This window comes from Nesoenas mayeri (assembly GCF_963082525.1).
Source record: "Nesoenas mayeri genome assembly, chromosome: 15".
NCBI lineage: Eukaryota > Metazoa > Chordata > Aves > Columbiformes > Columbidae > Nesoenas > Nesoenas mayeri.
Window position 1 is genome coordinate 9,734,413 of NC_137559.1, and position 22,010 is coordinate 9,756,422.

Consider the following 22,010-nt stretch of genomic DNA (forward strand, 5'->3'; position numbering starts at 1 on the left):
GAGCTTCCCAGTATCCCCGCAGTGAGCTCTGGGACATCCCAGTATCGTTCAAGTGCCCCCAGTACCACCCCAGTGCCCCCTGGTGGCCCCATGGCTGCCTGACAGTGTCCGAGGGAGGGGACCGGAGCCGTGACCGGAGGCACGGGGTTTATTGAGGGGCGGGGGGTCCTGCCCGGGGGGGGGCTCGGTGCCGGCCAGGGCTGCCCTACGGCCCCCAGGTGTAGTCCCGGTCTCCGCTCTCCCAGGCCACCAGCTCGTTCCGCTGGAACCAGAAGCCGATCTCCCGCTGGGCCGTCTCCACCGAGTCACTGGCGTGGACCACGTTCCTGCACAGGGATGGGGACGGTGCCGTGGCCGTGGGGTCCCACCGCCAGCCCTGCCACCTGCCCCGCACCCCTACCTGCTGACATGCATGCTGAAGTCTCCCCGGATGGTGCCTGCTGCCGCCACTGCTGAGTCCGTATCCCCCACCATGGCCCGTGTGGACCTGACCACGTTGTAGCCCTCCCACACCTGTGGGACAGGGGACACCTGAGCCCCCTGGATCCTCCCCGGGACCCCCAAATCCCCTGTAGCAGCCCCTCACCATGGCCACCAGTGGCCCTGAGGTCATGTAGGCGAGGAGCGCTGGGTAGAAGGGCTTCTGCCGCAGCTGCTGGTAGTGCTTGTCCAGGAGACCCTGGTCTGCCTGATGGCAGTACAGGGTGACAGTGGGGACACCTGGCCAGTGCCCCCCCGGCACTGCCTCATGGCGCCCCCTGAGCCAGCTGCAGGGCGCGGGGAGCTGGGTCCCCAGCGGGGACAGGCGACAGCTCGGTGGGGATGGGTACCTGGAGCAGCTTCATGGCCACCAGCTTGAAGCCACGCCGCTCAAAGCGCTGGATGACGTTCCCCACCAGCCGCCGCTGCACCGCGTCCGGCTTCACCAGCACCAGTGTCTTCTCCTGCAGCTCTGGCGGGGCTGCGTGGGGACAGGGGGACCAGTGTCACTGCCAGGCATGGCACACGGGTCACCGCCAGACACAGAACATGGGCATGGTTTGTGGCAACAGGACCGCATATTGCGCCTGGGGCACCACGTGTCACTGCTCAGTTCCAGCAGGCAGCGGCTGCTGTGGGGTGATCCTGTCCCCATCCCTGTCCCCATCCCAGGGCTGTATCCCCCTGGCCAAGCTGTGCCTTGCAGACTGGGAGGGTCCTGCGGGAGACCCAGGGGACACATTGCAAAGCCCAGGTAGGTGCTGGGAACACACTGTGGCTGGGAAACACCCTTTAACAGGCTGGTTCTGGTTTCAGCTGCCGTGTCCTGGTGTTGGGGTTGCAGGAGCCAGCCCATGTGCCATCACTCCTGCCCGGCTCAAGTGCTTCCCCCTGCCTGGAGGCAGTGGGGCACCAGCCTTGGCACAAAACAGGCCTCTGGTTGCAGCCCTCCGCTGGCGGAGAGCAAAATGGATACTGTGAGATGGGAGGGTCCAGCATCACTGTCACCCGTGGACTGCGGCACAGCAGGGTCCAGCCCCACCATCACCCACGGCACCGTGGGACAGCAGGGACCAGCATCACCATCACGCCCTCAGCCCTGACACTGGCCCTGCTGGAGCCACGCTGGCTGGAGGGGACAGAAGTCCCCAGGGGACAGCATGTCCTGTCCGCCAGAGGAACAGGACAGGAAGGAGGGAAAGGGAGAGGGAGAGAGGCCGCCAAGCCGGGACATTCCCTGCCAGCCCCAGGCTTCAGGATCCTGCCCTGGGCTGTAAGGCCAGTCCACAGTGCCAGTGGGGGCAGACCCCACGATGTCACCCACTCTTCTGGGTGTTGCTGGACGTGACCAGGCTTCACACAGCTCCCGCCCTGGGGATGGCACAGGGGTTGACTCATCCCGGCCCTGGGGACACAAAACCCCTCAGGATCCACAGAACAGTGCCAGAGGAGCCACCAGCTCCAGCCTCTGCCCCATCATGGTGCATGGGAAGGGGCAGGAGACTGCGGCACTGACCCGCACTGCAAAGAAGTGAAAGGCCCCGTAAGCTGGACACCCCCTCCGAAGGGCTGCCCCTTGAGCAGAGGGACAGGGCACTGGGGGGCCAGGGCGACTAGGAGGGGATGGGACAGTGGGCACCACAGGGACACACTGGGGACAGGAGTCCCAGGGGGCAGGATGGGCAGGGGACTGAGGCAGGACGGGGATGGGGATCGGGTTCACAGGGGCAGGATGAGGGCAGGATGGGGACAGGATAGGATGCTCAGGAGCAGGACAAGGATTGGGATGGGGTCCCCAAGGGCAGGATAGTGAAGCAGCGACGGACAGGATGGGTACGGGGAGAGGGTCCTCCAGGGCAGGACAGGGATGAGGATCGGGCCCCTAGGGCAGGATGAGGATGGGGACAGGGTCCCCAGGGGCAGGATGGGGAAGGGACTGAGGGCAGGACAAGGGTGGGGACAGGGTGCCCGGGAACCAGATGGGGAAGGGGCCGGGGGCCAGGACGGGGCCGTGTCTCACCGGAGCCGTAGCAGCGGGGCCCGTGGGGGAGGCTCAGGCCCGGCTGCCCCCGCAGCAGGCTCCGGGCCAGGCAGCGCCCCAGGGAGCCCATGGCGGGGCCGGCGGGTCGGACCTGGCCGCGGCGGGGCTCGGCCGCCCCGCGGAGGCTTTAAGAGCCCGGCCGAGCCCGGGGATGGGTCAGGTTTCCGTCCCTCCCCTTAAAGCAGCCGCCGGGACCGGGCGGCCACCGCGCCTGCACAGAGCATCCCGGTACAGGGCATCCCCGGCACGGAGCATCCCGGTACAGGGCATCCCCGGCACGGAGCAGCCCCGCGGTGCGGAGCGTCCCCGGTACAGAACAGTACGGAGCATCTCCGGCACGGAGCATCCTCGGTATGGAACAACCTTCTCCTGTGGAGCATCCCCCGGCACGGAGCCCTTCCTTCTGCGGGGCTGAGCCCCAGTGGGAGCAGAGCCTGCACCACCCACGGGTGACCCAGGGACATGTGGGGCCCAGACCCTGCGAAAAAACAGACCTGCTTCGAGCTTTACCCCGACGGTGCAAGCGGGGACAGACTCCGCATCAGCCCATCCAGCCTGGGGTGCAAGGGAGCTCGGTGCTGCGTGGACCCCCCAGCCCTGTTGAAGGGCCACAGTGGCAGCACCCAGGCTAGTGCCCGCCCCATGGGACACGGGGCTGCCCTGGCCACGTAGTGTGTGCTCGGAAAGGGCTGCAAGGCGCCGGGTCTCCTGCAGCACAGCCCAGGGGGGAGCCCCTGTGTTTTAAATCATCACTGAAGGCTGTGGGAAGCAGGGAGGGGGTCGAGCCCTGTGCATGCAGAGGTGACAGGGACAGAGGCCCCTTCCTCCACTCCAGCCTGTGCTGAAGGAGGCAGAAAAGACAGGGAGTTTGTGAAGCAGCAATGGGCACAGCCTTGGGTGCGGGAGAGAAGGATGCTCCTCTTCACAGCACTCCTGCTCAGATTTGAGTTTTCCTTGGGGTTGAAGTAAACAGGTGAGGGAGCTCTGCCTGCTCCTGAAAGGCATGGGCAGCCCTGCAGGCAGTTCTCCGGGTCTGGTTTGTACAGGCAGCCCCATCCTAGATCCCATGCTGGGAAAGCACTCTATTGACCTTACTATCCCTCCCAAGACACCTTTTGGGAGAGCAGCTTGACACAAACATTGCTATTAAAATATCTGCTAGTTCATGGAAAAAACTGATCACTTCAAGCCTGTTTTCTAAACCTGTGATAATGAGTGATGAGTCAAGGAACACACACAACGCACAGTGGCTCAAGGTGATTAATGGGGCTGGGGACCCCAGGGAGGCTGGGCTTGGCTCCTTGGTCTCCATCTCCTTCCTCATTTCCTTCCTGTCCCCCCAAGTACAGGGAGTGGGGGGATCAGGGCTCCCAATAGCCACAGGCTGGGGGCACATGGGGAATGTGCTCAGCACAGCTGCAAAACCATTTGACATGGCTTCCCAGGGGCAGAGATCACAGGCTCTTGCAAAATGGACTCTTTGCTGGCCAGAAGCTGGAGGGCTAAAGGATAGAAAATCCCCTCTCCAGTATCTGCTGTGCCAGGGGTGACAGTACAGAATGCGGCATTCTTTGAGGAAGAATAAGGCAGCCAGGTACACAGAAATCAGGTGCCTTTTGATATTAATCCAGGGAGCTGCCTGGCTCACACAGAGCGCTGGGTGATGGCTGGGGAAGGAGAATCAGCTTTCAGCACAAGGGGTGGCAGGTTCCAGCTTGGGCTCTGGCCACCTTCCAGCTACTGCCCTTGACCAGATGCTCAGCAAGGTTAAAAACATGAAAAATATGCACTTTCACCCTCTGTCAACTCAATGTGTTGCAAGAACCAGAAGCAGCACCAGCCCAGAGAGCCATACCATTAAGAGGTGAAGTCCCCTCAGCCCATCTCTGAGGGAAACCACCCCCTGGGTGCTTGGTGCTGTCCCCCACCACAGCTTGCAGCAGGGCACTAGAGACTAGGGTGGCAGCTCAGGAGGAGGGAAAGGCTCTGTGGACAGGTTTGGAGCATGCACCACATCTTCATAGACTTAAAACTTGGAGTCCTTGATTTTTCTGGTAGTTATTAAGTGCAGATGGTGACACTGAGTTACTCCAGAGCTGTCTGCTCCAAACCGCATGCTCCTGGTGCAGTTTCTGGCTGGTCAGAGCTCCGCAGTCTGCTGGCAATCACCACCCACTTTCGCACTGGTCTTCGCACACCTGTGACCTCTGCAGACAGTGGTTCAAGCCCTTGGGTGCAGGGACTGTACCTGAGGCATGGTCTGAGCAGGCTGGACTCTGGTTCACATGCAACTTTCAACTCCAGCTGGTTGCTCCAGGGCATGGAGCACAAACATCAAACTGGTCCCAGTTCAGACCGACTGGATGCAAGGCTCTGCCTGTCCACAGGTTATCCAAACAGCATATGTTATCACCGAACAGCAAACATGTGCATGGCATGATGTTTTCCACAAAACTGTAAAGAAACCATGAAGCAAGTGTTCCTACACTCCAACTCACCCTTGATGCCTCCTGGATGTCCACAAGCAGCCATGTCACTCAAGTCCACTTCTACAGAGCTTTACCGGAGAACCCATGTTAACCACACCACCTCCAGGCTTGCTGCCCTCACAGTGACCAGTGCTGTTCCCACCACACAGCCCTTGTAACTAAGCTTGATTTAACACTCTACATGGGCTACCTGACCAGAGACTTCAGGGGAAAAAATAATCCTTCCCAGCTGCATGATCAGAGATTCAAAAGTTCTACAAAGCCTGGTCCTTCATGCCCAGATGCTGCTATCGGGTCATTCCAGCCAGTGGCTGGGCCTTCAGCTCAGGTCTCCTACAATGCAACACTGTGAATGTTCAGAGACTTTCCTCCTGCAGGTGGCTCTTGATCAATTCAGACAAGAGACTGCTAGGGGAACAAACAGAACATCACCACAGGTAACAGAACACACTAGGGAGCACACGTGGTAAATAAAATACAACAATGGGAGAGTGGAGAAAGAAGCCAGCACTGATGTGCACCAGCTCCATACAGCACCCTTCAGGAGCTGCTGACCTTGTTGGGAGCCCGGACAAGACATTTCTGCAGCCAGGGTGCAGTATGGGCACCGCAGGGACCTGCTGCCTATCTTCCTGCCTGATCCTGGGGAAAGGCTACGGATTGCTGCCTGCAGCAGCATTTTGATCTAGTGGAACAGCTTGGCAACAAATAGGCCCTGCAAGGAAACTAAAACAAGCTACAAGTTATTTAAAACAACAAAGTAAGCACTTTATTTCCATTAAGCATGTTGTTTTAGTATCACAATGGAATGATGAGAAAACGTTTAAAAAAACCCAAAAAAAGTCTCTAATCCCCACAAACAGCAGGGAGGTTTTCAAGGCAATTTAAAAACGAAGGGAGTGACAGAAGTGCCAAAACAGTCCCAACATCACAAGTCTCCTCCTCCAAGAGCTGGGCAGGGGCAGGAAGGTGGAATGACACGAAGGTACGAATGTCTGAAGTAGTCTTTGGCGCTTCTGCCTTACGTTTGATACGTACATGATCTCTCAAGACAACTCCACAGAAATCTCTGGAAGCAACAAAGTGCTACGTTAGTCGAACAAAACCCCAGCGCGAGGACTTTCCGTGCAGCTGAGATGCCCCGTGGTTGGGCGTTAAGACACATCCTGCAGACAGTGCTGACTCCAGCTGGGGGCCTTTGGGTTGGGAGAGGACAAAAAAAAGGAAGCGTGGTGCGTGAATCCAAGAAGATGTGCCCATGTGCAAGACACCGCGTCCTGCAGTACTGATGAAACCAGGGAGGAGAGAAGGTGGTGGCAAAACAAAACATAGATCCGTTCCCTACAGTGATCAAAACATGAGTCCAGTGCAGCAACTATAGTTTCACAGTTCCAGGGGGCAAACTGTCATTGCAGAGTCTGTAGTAACGCAGGTCATTCACCAGTCTGTGCACATTCTGGGTAAACGATGGCAGATCCTGGAAAAGATCAAACAACACATTGTACCGCAAACAGAATAATACCCATCTTACAGCAGAGAGGAACCAAGAGGGCCAGACACCCACCTGTATTTTCATACAGGAGAACAGACCCCTTCCTCCAGAGTCTGAGCCCAGTTTCTGCAGCCCATATGCAGGGAGCAGAGATGCTCCAGAGCTGCTCTGTGCGCAGAGCTGACCACAGAGAGCCGGGCTCTGTTCACAGCACCAGCTCCTCGCTGTGCAGTCAGGCACCACATGAATGGTCACAGCGTGGCCACATGCAGCAACCACCATTCGCTGTATTGCTGCCAAGGCTCCTGGGTGCCACGTACCCTGTAACAAGGGCCAGTTTCCCTGGAGAGCAAATGCCTCCTAGGGTCCAGTGATTCTCCCCAGGCTCCTTTCCTATCTTCTCCCTTGGTTTCAAACTCCCTCCCACAGGAGAGGAAGCACTCAATGGACGAGCCCGCTTCAGCAGATGGGAACCATGACCTGCTGCACTGCCATAATGTTCCCCAGGAGGTTACAGACCCCCCATTTGTTCCATGCTCGTATGAGGAATTTGAAAGAACTGTGAGGCATTGCAGCTACTCTGCTGTTGTCTTCAATCATGGAATTGTTTAAGTTGGAAAAGACGTTCAAGATCATCAAGTCCAACCATTAACCCAACACTGCCAAGTCCACCACTAAGCCATGTCCTTAAGAACCTCATCTACGCATCTTTCAAACCCCTCCAGGGATGGTGACTTAATCACTTCCCTGGGCAGCCTGTTCCAATGCCCAACAGCCCTTTCAGTGAATACATTTTTCCTAATGTCCAATCTAAACTTCCCTGGTGCAACTTGAGGCTATTTCCTCTTGTTCTATCACTTGTTACTTGGGAGAACAGACCAACACCCTCCATGCTACAATCTCCTTCCAGGCAGTTGTGTAGGGAGTGAGGTCTCCCCTCAGCTCCTGTTCTCCAGCTGAACCCTCAGGTCCCTCAGCTGCTCCCATCACACTTGTGCTCCAGACCCTTCCCCAGCTCCGTTCCCTTCTCTGAACTTGCTCCAGCACCTCAAGGTCTTGTCATGAGGGGCCCAAAACTGAACACAGGATTTGAGGTGCAGCCTCACCAATCCTGAACACAGGGCAGACATGACCCACAAAGAACTGGCCATCAGCTGGAGTGAGATTTTGGCAAGGATCTGAGCGTCCCACTCCAGAAAGTGTCAGTCTAGCCCTACGAAAACTTCCTCCAGGAAACACATACCCTGACTCCCACAGCATTCAGCAGTCTGGCTACCTACAGCAAAAACTTCTTGGCGAGGCATTGCTGAGCATAGGAGCGTTTGCAACAAAAGGGGTCCTGCCTAAAAACACTGTCCTGAGAAGCTCAGGGCTGTCTGCCATCATGTTCTAGGAGAAAAACACTGTACATCCTGGCAATACCAACATTCTGCTGCAGCATTTCCCCTTCCTACCTTGTCCATTTTGAAATTCCTTGCCAGCACGTTTTTCTGGTTCGAGTCCACACCATCACAACTGGCCAGGAACTCAGGGAGAAAGGCTGAGTAGAAGCCATCGAAGTCCACTGAGGCCATGTTGTAGGTGGCAATGCCGATCTCCTCCTGCAGCAGGTCGTGCGACTTGTGGACAAGCACCTGAAGCAGCACATTTACAAACTGGAACAGCATGGTCGTCCGGAAGATCTTCTGCACAGTGAGAGAAGCAGGCAGTCAGGAATATTCGCACCAGCTATTCTCCCACAAGAGGGACCACAGCAACCAGCACAGCACTTCAGAAGTACAAATTCATCAAGGTCAGAGCAGGCACAGGGCCACTCCAACATCAGCAGCTTCTGAGCAATCAGTGGGGTCTGCGCTCTTGTGAGCACAGAGCTAATTTTCCAAGAGAAGATCACAAATGGCTACAGTGAGCTAGGATTAATTTCAGCTTTAAAGGTAACAGTGATTTCCGTCACACGTGTCTGACCCAAGTTTTAAGCAAACAGCATCAGGTCCCATTCAAACTCCAGCCAGTTTTAGGCCTGCACGGTGCTCCTGAAAGACAAGGAATCTGGCTGCAACAGGCAGCTGTAAACATGACAGGCTGTCCTTTAGTTGTCACCACAGATGCAAACCTGAAAGCTCTGCTTTCACAGGCCGGCCAGAAGGGCAAGACCCTGGATTCCAACTTTAATCCTTCCTGACAGCAGCTAACAGACCCTCTAAATTAGAGGGTCTGGGTGACAGATCCTACATGACAGCAGAGACAACCACCTGGCAGTGACCTGACTGTAAATACAGTTACCCTGCTGCTGACTCAGGTGAGAATGCTGGAGGGACTTGGCACTGTGCCACAGATGACCACAATTTCTTCTTCCTCAGACAAACTGCAGTGTCACTGTGCATGCCCTGTTTTCCCTCATTGTCACCAGAGGAAACACCATCAAGACTTTGGTTTGACTGACTGGAGTGGGGATCCTCCTGTGCCCACTGCAGCAGAATCAGGGAGGTGGGAATGCCACCACCAGCAATGCATCCATCAGGATTGCAGCAACCAAAGGCTGTGGCATAAAAGCCCCCAAAATCCTGACCTTCAGTTTCTGAGCAGTTTAGAACAAGCCTCAGAAGAGCATCTGCTGGTCAACAAGAACCCACCTTGTGGTACAGCTTCTGCTTGGTGTTCAGCGTCTCCAAGTAGAAGAGATTCTGCTTGAACAGGTGAATGTCAGGCTGCAGGAAGGACTGGCCAAATGCCTGCGAACAAAGCAGAATTGCAGGAAGGTGACTAATTTTACAATGAACATCAGACCTACCAGGCAGAAAAACATCATTTCCACCTTGACACCAGAACAAACCCCTGGGAGCCTCTGCTGCTTCTCGGTGCAGCAAACTAACAAGACAGGCAGTTAAGTCAACCGTGATGCTGCCAGACCAAAGAGAATGAAGAAATTTTAATGGAAACATGGCCATATCGTTGCAGAACAGTTACTAAGCTGGGTCTGTTGGAAGAGGTGGGCCAAGCTTGCGGTGAAGAGGAACAAAGCTGCTGAGCACCGCTCCCTGGGCAGGCAGTTTGCTCACAAATGGGCTGGCACACTGCCCTGCCTTCTCTGTTCCCCAGGACAAAGCCTGTTAACCCACTGACCCCTCTCTACCAGATCCAACAGTAAAGCATAGAACAAGTCCATATAAACCAAAAGACATCTTAGTCTCAAGAATACTCTACTGCATTGGCAATTTGTCGCAGTGCTAATGACAAGACTTGTAACAGAAGTAAACAGGTCAGGGCCAGCAATATATTTTTAGGTCCAGATGCAGTATGAGGCATTGGAAGGAATTAAGGTTCCTTCCTCACTGCTTGCTTCCTTGTGCAGGGAGGCACTGTGCCTTATGAGCACATCAGCAACAGCACTTTGCAAATGCTTTGATTTTTGGTGGTTCCTGAAGGCAAGACCTCACTCAGGACACAGTCTAGCCCCCATCACCCACATGTTTAACGCACTGTTGCAAGCAGTCTATGCTCTGTTGTAGCAAGGGTTCTGGACAACTGCGGGAATAGCTGAATTACCTGCATAATGGCACTAAATTGTGCTTCGTTCTCCATCTGCTCTTCTGCTACTCCTCTCTGGACACTAGCCAACACACTAGATTTGAAGAAGTACCGCCAATTATGGTGGAGGATCCGGAAAAGTAGCTCGAACAACTCTGCTTTCACATCAGGAGATGAGCGCTAGGAGGAGAGGAGAACAAGTTCTGTGCTGGAATCCCACTCATCCCCTGGATCCCTCTGCTTGCAGCACCCAGGCAGGTGCCACCCAGGGCGATGCTTTGCAGCCAAGGTACCCGAGCATGAAAGCGTTTCCTCCTAAGGAAGGCACCAAACTCAGCAACTGTTGGGTGATGTTAAGAACACAGCACTGAGTTTTGAGTTTTACCTCCTGCTTTGAGCACACCTGTAGTTTTAGCCTCTTCAACAATTCTTGACAAAATCCTCCACTCATACTGCTTCCAATCCCCACTGCCTAGTCACCCAGTTCTCCCCACACACGGACTAACATTTACAGGTCTTGAAAGGCAAAAAACTTTATTGCTCCCACATCCCCAGCAACATCTTCCCTTCCCATCTTCCTCTTCCTTCACCTTGTGTGAGAACAGTCTTACCTCTGCAATGATGGGGTAGACCTGCTCCATGCACAGTGAGATGACGCTGGGTAGAAAAGGCTTGAACACCTGGCCTGGCTCTTGTACCACCACTTGTAGTATTTTCAGAAACTTCTCCACCACCCGACAGCCAGTGCTGCCCTCGTGGAGGATGCTCTCTGCCAACTGCTCCCTACAACAAAAAAATCATTGCGTAGGAACCTTCCCAGAGATCTGCACACTTACCTAATTTAAAGGAAAGCAGGTAGTGCCTCTAAACTTGCTCAAGTAATACAGACCAAGTACGTTAAGCCACAGGAGAGAGCTAGGTTTTGATAGATCACCTTCCCCAACAAAAGCTTGGGATTGTTGGGATACCCCCAGATCTTGGGTAGGAGCTAATACGTAACGTGAAACTCCAATTCAGCATCACACACTTCCAGAAAGCCCATGGGAAAGCTGAAATTATGACTGATGTGCATGGGCTGGGTGAGTTTGGACCCAGAAGAACTTTCCTTACGTGTAACCCTGGGACATGACAAAAGTCTGGATACAAAGGAGTTGGAAACACCACACTCTTTAGGGGCAGGGAGCAGTTGTGTGAGCAACTTTCTAAGATAAATCATCCTAAGGGATAAGAAAAGTGACCAACGGGGGACAATACCTGGTGAACATGTTGAGGAAGGTCTGTATGATCTGCTCGGTGAAAGGTACTCCCATCTGCACCCTCAGTCCTTGAAACAGAGTGAGGAAGAAGCTCAGCATCTCATCTGTCACATCTAAGGTAAGAACAGGAAAGCAAAAAAGATGTTAAGATAACATTCAAGTTTTTTATGTGAGATTGGCTCCTCCTGTTCAGGAAACCCCATTTACTCTTGGAAATTTAACAGCAGGGTTGCCATTTCCAACTGAAACCAACAGCTGGTACTGCAGGGCTTAAAGATTGTTCATCCATTTCTGAAAACCACCAGGAATGGCAAGTACAGGCAGTATCGAACAACTCGGAACAAACACGATACTATCAGCAAGGCCCTTAGTCTGGTCTGCCTACACAGAGCTCTTGGAGACAGCTCTGGGCCCATCTCCAGTTGCTCACCGCTCACGCAGGGCTAACAAGAAATATAAGGAAATCCACAAGAGCTTCCCAGCTCAGGATGGCCCGAGACAGAACCCAGCTTCTATATTTTTTTCTTGGCTGGAGCTGAGAAGCCCCTTCCAACTTCAGATGCATCTTCAGCGCACGGTTACGCAGTCAGCTCATCAGCACTGCAGCTAATTCTTCATCAGTCCCAACATGCTTTATTGAATAACCAGCTTGAGCTGCTCAGCTCCTTTGTACAGCCTGTTATAGCCCATAAACAGCACCTGCACAAGATGCTGGCCTGCTCTGAAGACAACAGTTCACTGGGGTCACAGCATCAGCTTGCTGTCTTGGATCCTCTCTGCATTCCAACTTTGTTTTCCCTCCGCACATGTTTGCTTCTGAGAAAATCCCACCTAGCTCCAAAAGATTTCCTGGAATGTCTGGCTTTTCACAAGAGAATCTGCTGTAGTCCTGGGCATTTGAGCTACCCTGATGTGATACAAGATGTAAGCTGCTGGCCACAAGATTGCCAAGCAACAGTCCTGGTTACATCTCAGGAGCTTTTGTTTTACAGGACAAAAAAAAAAAACCCACATCATTTGACCTAATCTGATGAAATCTACTCCACTTTCTCTGCGAGCTACTGGAGAGAATGTAAATGGCAAATACAGACAGACAGGGTATTTTAAAGCTTTTTTTTTCTTTTGGTGGTCAGGATCGATCTCCAGCCTTGTTTCAGTGCAGAACACATGACAAGACATCTCAATTTTCCAGACGCGTGACAAACCTTCATGCCTGTATCTGGATGGCAGAGAAGATCTCCCTTTCCTGTTCTGATGCAGCCCAGCCCACCCAGAAGTTCAGACTCACGTTACACTCAGGCACAGCAAACCCTCACACTTCACATGAACACAACCACCATCCTACGCTGATGGACTTTGGATGTTATCAGTGGGTCATAAAGCTACTCACAGCATTAAAGCCTGTCCTATGGTTATACCTGACTGATGAATGAAAGCTGGGAAGAGGGCTAGTGAGACCTGCACGGATTCTTGCAGCGACTGATAACAGATCTGCCGAGACTTGGTGGATTCTCCAGAGATACTTTCTACAATATCTTCTAAAACGCTGAGTGTCTGATGGATGATCACTTTGGCTGCAAAATAAGAGAGGTGATATCTCCCACATGTGTCAAAACTACTAATCAGAGGCAAGAAATTAAGACAAGTTCACACACACAGTAACTAAAACAATCTACATACACACCCAACCCAGGCTGGAGTAAAAAAATGTTCCCAAGCATGTGTTCACATTTTAAACATTTAAACAGGTTCATTTAGGTCACTGTGGGTACTCACTTTCTTAAATTATACAGGTTTACTGCCCAACAGATGCACCCACTGCTCAACTACTAAGGTGGAGAGACTGAGGAGAGCTGCACACAATATAATCTGCAATACACTAATACTAAAGAAACACCAGCCAAGAAAAAAGCAGCACATTATGACAAAACACACTGCACATTTCTGTTTCTAAAAGTAACAGCTGGAGTGATACACACGGAATAAGCTAACCCAAAGGTTGGGAGAACTGGCTCAGTTCAACCCAGTTCAACCAGTCTGCTGATGTTCTCATGAGGAGCAAATCAGCCTCTCCCACGCTCTGTCCCTGCACACAGCTGACCAGCTCGTCAGGCTGGTCAGAAGCTGTGACAATGGATCCTTCTAAACAATTTTTCAAGTGATTCTCAAACAAAAAAAAGACACCAAAAAGCAGTTCCAAAACATACAATGAAACTTCCAAAGGTCCCTGGCCCCCATCAGTTCAGGGTTCTTCTACATATATTCACCCTCTACAGTGCTTCTTGAGTCTGGAAGAAATTATTATTTTCCCTTTACGTTTTTATAACCATTGTCTTCATCAACACTGCCTCTAGTCAATGTTTCTAATACCATAGCATGGGAGTCCCAGTATGAATTTCTAATACCATAGCACGGGAGTCCCAGCATGAGGCTGTTAAGTACTCCAAATGCAATCACTGCTATTCGAAGTTTTATCACAGACTTGCTCCCATGTTCCCCACATGACTGAGGAAGACAGTACTTTGATGGAAGTTTAGAGACAGCCTGGTGTGAGACTGCCCTGTGCACACCCACAGAAGAACGGTCTCTAGAAAAAGGAATAAAACATAATTGCTCTTTCCCTGCCCTCCCCATACACTAGAGTTTCTCCACCAAAATAATAATTAGAAGACCAGCTTAATGATGCCTATCAGCAGTTTGCACTGCAGCTGCTGGAAGACCGCACACAACAAGAAACTTGGAACTTACTGTCCTCCAGCTGCACTTTCCTCTGCGGCAAGATCACATTGGATTTTAATTGGCGGTATTCCCTCGTGAGGGCAGAGATTAGGCTGGCGTGGTTGGTGGAGCGAACTGCCCACTGCTGTTCACTCTCTGGAAGATTTGGCCAGGGCAGCAACAACACATTTGACAGCGCTCTGCACACCAACACCTGGGCCTAGAAGCAAAAAGACATTAAGCAAAGAGAAAGTTCTACTGTGCTCACTATCCACCTTATGCTAGAGCACAACCCATTTCACAGCTGTCCATGACATCAGCACCACTTGCTGTCTGAGGGAAGAGATCAACAGCAGAAGGTGAGCCCAAGTGAAAGCTCCCAGATCCACAAGCTAAGAGAAGCACAGCTCCACCACTTAAGGGCTGGAAACAGCTCCCAGCTCTGTAAGCCCTTCCCTGCAATGGTAATTCTGTTCTTCCTATCTTTAAAACAAAGACGACGCCACTTTAATTAGTCCTTGTCTGGTTTGCACAGCGAGACTTGTATAGCACTTTATGCCTCCATGCCAGCACATTGTACAACCATATCACAACCTCCACTGTAGCTTTGCAGTACTTCTGTAATACTAACTTGGAGTAAGGTGTGTGGAATTGTAATGTTAAGTTTCACAGAAAACTCTTGCTGTACATTAGAATCAACATGCCTGTAAAAATGATGCAGAATCAGGGACTATGTCAGTAAGCGAGAAAGGAATAAGATCCAAGAAGTGCAATTGTGCTTTTTCCTTACAATGTTGCTTGAAACAGATCATTGCTGACACACCATATCACTGGGATTCCTGGATAGGAATCCACAGTTCAGAGGTACCTGCTGCCCACTCCCCCCCTTTTTTTTTTTGAGGTTATACCTCACCACAGTAAGAACTGAGGCACAGCTTCCCAATTACACCTCATCTACATTCTTCATATTTGAGACAGATCACCTTGTCAGGAAGCCGCTGAGCAGAGGTGTCCGTGATCCTGTTGAACACCTTCTGCACTGCTGGGATGCTGATCAAGAACACTGGTCGCACTGTGGTTGCTAAAGAGACAAGCAGGTGGCACGCAGACAGCAGCAGCTTCTCCTGCACCTGAAACAGAGGGGACATGCGGTCAGGCTGCCCAGTGACACCAGCACACAGACCCAGATGAGGCAACACCAGCATCCCATAGCACAGCAAGCTGCCACTGCCGGGTTTTTGCAAGCAAGACAGTTTATAGTGTTTATTTGCCAATCACAGCACAAGTCAGTTCCCTTAATACCGTGGAAGAGAGAAATGTCCCCACTTTCAAGCCCCTAGGTTGAAGTTATATGCCTGTAAATTGCTTACTCTCGTATTAAATTGACCTATAGCTCTTTTTAGAACTGCTCTTGGTCTAACCTCACATGAGACATTTGCTGTGACTCTGGAAGACAAACATCCAGCTCACACAGACTGACCCACATTAGGATCCATGTGTAGTCCAGAGCAGATGGCTAAAGATCTGAGCACAACAGCGCTGCCCAGCGCCAGCAAAGGTACCTTGGAGCTGATGAGGGGGGTGATTGCCTCCAGAGCGGTGGAGACGAGAGAGATGAACTGCTCCGGGTTCTGCCGGTGAACTTCGCTGTAGAACTGGGCGAGCCAGTGCGCGTAGGCTTGCAGCGCTGCCAGGGACTGCGCGTGGCTGCGGAGGAGCAGAGCAGGGTGAGATGTGTACACGGGACAAACGGCAGACTGGCAGGACAGTTGCACGAGGGCACGAGTCCTGAGTACAGTGGGTAGTTTTGACATGACACTGTCTAATAATCCCAGTATTCTTTCCCAAACCTGGCAGCTTTTTCTTTATTTTTTTTGTCCTGTATCCTGTATATTTAATGATGCGCTGTAACTGGACTCACCCAATGAGACAAAGTTATAACCTGATAAGGTCAAACTATTATTGTACTTCATAATTCTACTTTGGGCACAGCACCCTGTTAAGATTTGAGACATGACGTTTCTTTGGGACCACACAGACAGGCGTCCTCCAAACGCTGATGATGTATCTTTGCTAGGCTAGCATCAGAAAATAGATCACAAGTTTCTTCAGGGACATTGGACAGAGGAAAGGATGAAAACCCCCTCAGCAACAGACAAAAAACCCTTCTAAATTATTTTATACCAGGAAAGAAAATAGACTATTAATAGAGCATGATCTGCATGAAAATCAGTGCTAGTAAACTGGGATTATTAGATGTCCAGGGAACTGTATGATGAAATCTAGTGTGGATTTTCAAGGAAAATACATACAATCACAAATTACTATAAGCACTTGTGTTCAAAAGCACAACCTTAAATTCCGCTCACAAACCAGGGGCTGGCTAGCAACATGTTTGTACTACACAACATTAAGAATAGAAGGTCTCTAAAAGGCTGTCAGAGGGGTTTTCTATTACTAGCAGCATCAAGATTTCACACTTAATGTCAACTTCTGGATCGAAGGTATTAGTTTCAGAAACGGCTTGCATAGCTGCAAGGCACAGATTTGTCTTAGAAGTACAGGGTTTTGTGTCTTCAGCTAAGAAAAACATCTTTTATCTGAGCCATAGATCTGACTTAGATAGCAAAAAATCCATAAACTGGAACTACATACCAACAGTGGATCCATTTCTTAAAATGCGCTGTTATAACACTTATTTTATCACTTAATTAAACTGCAAAAGAACTAAGCTTTTATAGCCATTAGTACAGGCCAGAGTAACAGTGTGCTTTTAAAGCCAATGTAACAGGCATTTTTACTTCCCAGTGTGATTTTATTTCTCTTTAAATAACCTCAGTAAATCAATTTGAGAAATCAGGGGTACAAAATGCTGGCAGCAGCCCTGACCTTCAACGGTTAAAAGAAAGTGCCCTCCAGCAACCACTTGAGATATGCACTTTACAGAACATTTGCCAAGCAAGTGGTCAGAGCACCAGACTAAGGAGATCAGTGCTTTCTTCCCTCCAGGTAGGTACCAAATTTGGATACAATAATTTGCAGTGTATATCTTGTACTCACACATCGATCAGGTCAGGTTTCAACACAGATGGTACTGCAGTTTCGATGTTGTACAGTTTAATCTGGGATCCATATAGCGTTACTTTCACCAGCCTGGAAGCAAATACATATATGGTAGTGTAAAGGGACTGTAAGATGGATAAATACATGTACAAATCCACTTGAACATCTCATCTGAATGCAGCTCTTGGCAAGTCTGTGTCAATATTTAACTCATACGTAGATAAGATTTAGACCATTTAGTTGAAAATAATTTAAAGCCTATTTCACTGTTTGTGATAAGACAAAACAAGTATGATGTTCCTGCATGGAAATGAAAAAATATAACCAAGGCAGCTGTGTAAAGCCCTGAAATTCTGTAATTTGCAACTATGTGCTAATTAAGGTTATTGGAGGCAAAAAATCCAATGATGTCTGCCCTTCAATTTTCACGAAGTTTTTCAGATAAGAGATTTTGGTCATTTAGCTTTGAGAGGTACAAATCTGAAGTAATCAGACTCTATATCCCATTTCATTGCATCACAAATGCAGATGCTGGAAAACAACGACCTCAATGTTTTCAAGTGACTGATTTTGTTTAATCCCTTCTATTAGTTACTTCTTTGGTTAGGGATTTAGAAAGCCACCTGGGAAACACAGCATTGACAAATGTAACACTTAAGGTTCTGGCCACTCAGTTACTCATCTCTCAATTTCATCGTAACAAGGCAAGACAGAAAAACCCCTTGGTTTTCACTCTCACTGCAGTGATGACAACTGTTCCTTGTACTGGGGAAGGGACAGCAAATCCCCCTCCCACACCTACCTCTCCACCACTGTCAGAGCATCATTGAACCTGGCAGCAAACACATCCCCGATGAAATACTCTGCTAAACGACCCACGGCCTGCAGCAAGGAGCTCAGGTCCCTCAAGGAGCAGTGCAAGCGGCGGCAATCGTTTTCTGCAGTGATGTTCAGCCTGTGACCTGAAATGACATTATGGTTCATTAGCAATGAAGCCAAAAGATCTAAGTGTAAATAATCGCTTGTGCTAATAGCCACTAAGAGCCTGGCAGTCTGAAAACTCATACTTCAAAAAGCTTGTGCAAAAAAAGAGTAACCTTGTGGCTAATAAATACAGCTCTGTGGGATGGGAAATCTAATTACAAAGCTACAGGAAATGCAAAGTTTATTCTAATTACATTATAAGCATTCTTCTTGAACTAGCTCAGCAGAGGGTCATGGTTCAAACCAGAGCACTGTCCAAGCGACTGAGACAGTCCAACTGAGTGAGACAAGTTCAGCTGTTCAAACTGCCACATTTCAAATTCCTCTTTGAAGGTTGAAACTGATGTTGCCAACTAACTTATACATTTATTTTCTTCTATTTGGTGCTAATATCTATTACAAACAGGAGTCATTTTGGTTATCCATTGACATCAAAAAGCAACCCCAGCTCTGGAGAAAGGTTGTAACTCACACTCCCTCTGCTGGCTACAGGGCAATCAAGGTTCCAGCAGCAGAAGCGTATAGAATTAAGTATGTATTTGCTTCTGATGTGAAGTGTGGTTATTTACTTTCATATTTCTAAGATACAAGAAACAAACCAATAACAGTCTTATTACCAATACAATTGTCCTACCACTCAGCTGCACATTCCTGGTCTCCAAATATTCCGGACCTTTTACTAAAAAAAGCAAACATGTTCTGCAACACCATGTTTTGAATAAAACAAAACAAAACACCCCGAAGAGTTTTTCTTTCCACTGTCCATATTTAACCTCAGATTAAGTTTACAGCAACAAGTTTGCTGTTTGGCACCATCAGCATCACCCAGCTCTGAATCCCCAGCTGCATCTGACCTGCTGCTCCTGGTCCAGCAGCTGCCCAGCCGGCACACATGAATTTCTGATACACGTCATTGCTACAGAATTAAAAACCTACACATTGCTTATCCTAGGCCTGAAATGATCCTAAAATTTGAAGCGTATTTTCTTGAATTGCCTATACAACCATCACCATTCTGCCATGTACAGCAGTATTGAACACGTAACAGATTCCTTTACTAGCCATTCCAGAAAACTTAAATATAACCTTTGCTACAATCTTCCCTCACACAGATCTCACTACTGCTACTTCCCTTATTTCTCAGGAAGAAGCAACAAAGCTACACTCAGGCTTTTTATTCCATTGAGAACACTGGGATCCTTGTAAAATACTTCAAACACAAGGCTCCTAAAATGCCAGCTAGATAAGTCTTCAGAAACCATTACTACATTCTAAATAGTTCAATCTCTCATTGACTCACAAAGGTTTTAATTCAAGTTTAAATAAAAGTGTTCCTATGGTGGACAACCTCACACCAGATTTGAGCCCAAAGCAAACAGGAGTGCAACCTTTCCTGAAATCAGTTTTAGTGGGAGGAAAATAACCATTATCCCTCCATGTTACTGCAGTATTTGATGCTGCATATCTGTTCTTAAGACATATGGTATCTCCATTTTAAGTACCAGAACAAGGGAAGAACTACACCAATAAAAAAAATAAATCACACAATTAGGTTTTTGCCTGCTATTGAAGTTTGACTACTGGGCCATTAGTCACCATACACGTGTTCAGATCCTCAATGGAATACAGAAGAAGCAACACCAAAGCAGCTCTAGGATGTTTTTGCAATCAGTTATTCAAAGGGTGAGGACCACAGTGCTGGTTATTACCTGTCCCTGAAGTGACCACAAACTGCTGGAGTCCCAGATACACTTCCAAGTTATCCTGCAGAACTGGGAACTAGAAGAGACAAGAAATGAGCATTATTTTGATGCTTGGCAGATAGGTAGCACCCAACTACTAGTTACTCTGTTAGAGCAGTTTTCTTATTTTTCTCCAAATGTCTTTTTAAAGGCACTAGGGAAAAGGCAAGTTGCTTGGTTCTGGGCTGATCCTGCACCCACCTCACCCATAAGTATCAGCTTCTCAAAATGCAGCTATTCAAATATTCAATCAAAGAAATGGGTTTGGTGCCTCTGTACCAGAGCGCAGAAGTGAAGCGCTGCAGCACCGTCAGCACACACAAGAACAGCTGAAGCCCACAGGGAAAGCAGCCAAGGGAGCAAACAACACAGCCGTTGTCATACATCCTGGTCTGGGATCAGCGTCAGCTTAACCTCATCGCTCAGGACCAACAGCAAACACACCCGTTCCTGGTGACACTCAGCTGAGCAACAGGTGACACCAATGGGACCACAAGGCCTCTCGGCAGCACTCGGCCAGGCAAGGTAGTGCCGCGGGATCTACTAAGGGGTTTATTTGCCTTGTGCCTGAATGCCTTTGTGTACATACAGGACAAAATTGCACACTGACCTTTTCCTAGATATCCCACCTGAAAGAATATTTTCCAACCCTTTCAGTCTGGCATAGCTCTGCTTAATTTCTATTGGCAAAGTCATCACATTTGAAGTGGCTGGTTTTATGAAAGTTTACTCATCCATCAGCACAGGGAACTACAGCCTTACTGTGTCCCACACTGGAAAATGAAATAGCAGCTGCTGTACAGGGTTTTCATTACTTGCTACTGACAGACCAGCTACAGTGCTCAGCTGCACTGCAAACCGCTGTGAAAAGCACGTGAAACTGCTCGAGCATCCTTCAGATTATCCACTGTACAAAAATAAACTAATAGGGCTCAAGGAAAGCATTCACTAGCAAGTTTCTAACAGGCTGTGCCTAACAGTTGAGCACCATTGTATAACCACAGGAGGAGAACTATTTTTGAAAAAAGCAGAGTCTTCCTCATGTTAATGTGTTACTTTAAGGAAGCCACATGCTCTTCACCATATGACCCGTCTGCTCACAAACAGCTGCTCCATTTGTTTGCCTCTTGCTGACTCACACCATGCCACACACTGCAGAGGAACTTCTACTTTTGTTTACTACTTCAGAGTTTCTAGTAATATGCTTCTAGTGCTTAGCTCAGTCAATGTTTCTTAAATTAAAAAAAACCAAAACAAAACAGAAATCCATTAAAAAAAAAGCAGTTCAGGTCAAGCATCTTCTGCCTCTGCAGCAGCTCAGATTTCTCTGCTTCTTGGGCAGAAGGTTCACAGACACGCAGTATCTCCAGCAGAATTTGCTTTGAGATCCCCCTGCTATACTTGCCGTTCTTCTCACCCAGAAAAAAGGCACCAACTACTTTGAATTTTGTGCTCCAATGGCTTATAGCCTCAAGATCAACTCCCCAAAAACCACTATAGTGCTACAAACTCAGGCAACTTTTACGACATCAATTCCAACAACAGCAGTGACACTAGCTGGAGAGAAGCACTTATCTGTTTGTCAGATATCTGTAGTCCAAGGCGCTCTTTCCAGCATCTGTATCTAACCTTTCATTTAAACAAGTATTTCACCCTCCTTAAAGCCCTAATAATGACATTCTTGTCCAGTTCACAGTGCTGCCTCCTAATATAAAGGCCAAGACAAACAACAGTGAAGAATTGCTGCCAAATATTTACACTTTGAAAGATGGGAATTTCTAAAGAGCTTAATGTCGAGCAAGTGGGATGCAGATGTTCACTGAAGCACTCTCTTTAAAAACACACCAAGAAATGTGACAAAGCCAAAAAAAGAAGCTTTTTCCTTCAATTTCTGTTCTCCTTGCCAAGTTTTTGCATCCAAAACCAAATCTGCTTGTTTGGCACTGTGGCTCTATCCAACAGCTTGTAACAAACTCCAGCAGTTGGTTCTCATTTCACATTGCACTTTTGGTCTGGATAACTACTTACTAGCGTGGAGAAGGCATGAGTTGGCAAGAGCTCCATGACTTTTGCAACCACTTCCAAGCTCTGGCGCAAGTACCGCTGCCATTCGGTCTGCTGCTACAGGAAGAAACACCAAGGTAAGCACAGCACTTCCAGAGGGAAACAGATGGCTTTTTGTAGACTAGTCAGTCCTAAATGATGCTTGGGACTAGC

The 22,010-nt window shown here is 49.3% G+C and overlaps 2 protein-coding genes across 6 annotated transcripts in view; both read right to left on the bottom strand.

Moving 5' to 3' along the window:
- Nucleotides 1-205: 205 nt before the first annotated feature.
- On the bottom strand, nucleotides 206-2,591 carry NME4 (NME/NM23 nucleoside diphosphate kinase 4; the record flags this gene model as incomplete). The annotated part of the gene is made up of 5 exons (XM_080353875.1): nucleotides 206-326; nucleotides 401-513; nucleotides 587-688; nucleotides 831-961; nucleotides 2,501-2,591. 5 exons carry the CDS (start codon nucleotides 2,589-2,591, stop codon nucleotides 206-208), a joined length of 558 nt encoding a protein of 185 aa, XP_080210001.1.
- A 3,192-nt stretch (nucleotides 2,592-5,783) lies between these two features.
- The window catches only part of XPO6 (exportin 6), a 51,162-nt gene continuing 34,935 nt past the window's right edge, over nucleotides 5,784-22,010 (bottom strand). For 4 of the 5 annotated variants that reach the window (XM_080353688.1, XM_080353691.1, XM_080353692.1 and 1 more), the window contains 14 exons: nucleotides 21,822-21,914; nucleotides 19,761-19,830; nucleotides 17,870-18,029; nucleotides 17,065-17,157; nucleotides 15,567-15,711; nucleotides 14,988-15,134; nucleotides 14,035-14,224; nucleotides 12,705-12,860; nucleotides 11,285-11,399; nucleotides 10,642-10,813; nucleotides 10,049-10,210; nucleotides 9,136-9,234; nucleotides 7,957-8,187; nucleotides 5,784-6,487 (listed from right to left, as the gene is read on the bottom strand). In XM_080353688.1, the coding sequence (XP_080209814.1) occupies nucleotides 6,386-6,487; nucleotides 7,957-8,187; nucleotides 9,136-9,234; nucleotides 10,049-10,210; nucleotides 10,642-10,813; nucleotides 11,285-11,399; nucleotides 12,705-12,860; nucleotides 14,035-14,224; nucleotides 14,988-15,134; nucleotides 15,567-15,711; nucleotides 17,065-17,157; nucleotides 17,870-18,029; nucleotides 19,761-19,830; nucleotides 21,822-21,914 (1,935 nt within the window). In that variant the 3' untranslated portion in view covers nucleotides 5,784-6,385. The remainder of the gene's footprint in view (nucleotides 6,488-7,956; nucleotides 8,188-9,135; nucleotides 9,235-10,048; nucleotides 10,211-10,641; nucleotides 10,814-11,284; nucleotides 11,400-12,704; nucleotides 12,861-14,034; nucleotides 14,225-14,987; nucleotides 15,135-15,566; nucleotides 15,712-17,064; nucleotides 17,158-17,869; nucleotides 18,030-19,760; nucleotides 19,831-21,821; nucleotides 21,915-22,010) is intronic. The other variant, XM_080353690.1, reaches the window with a different exon arrangement.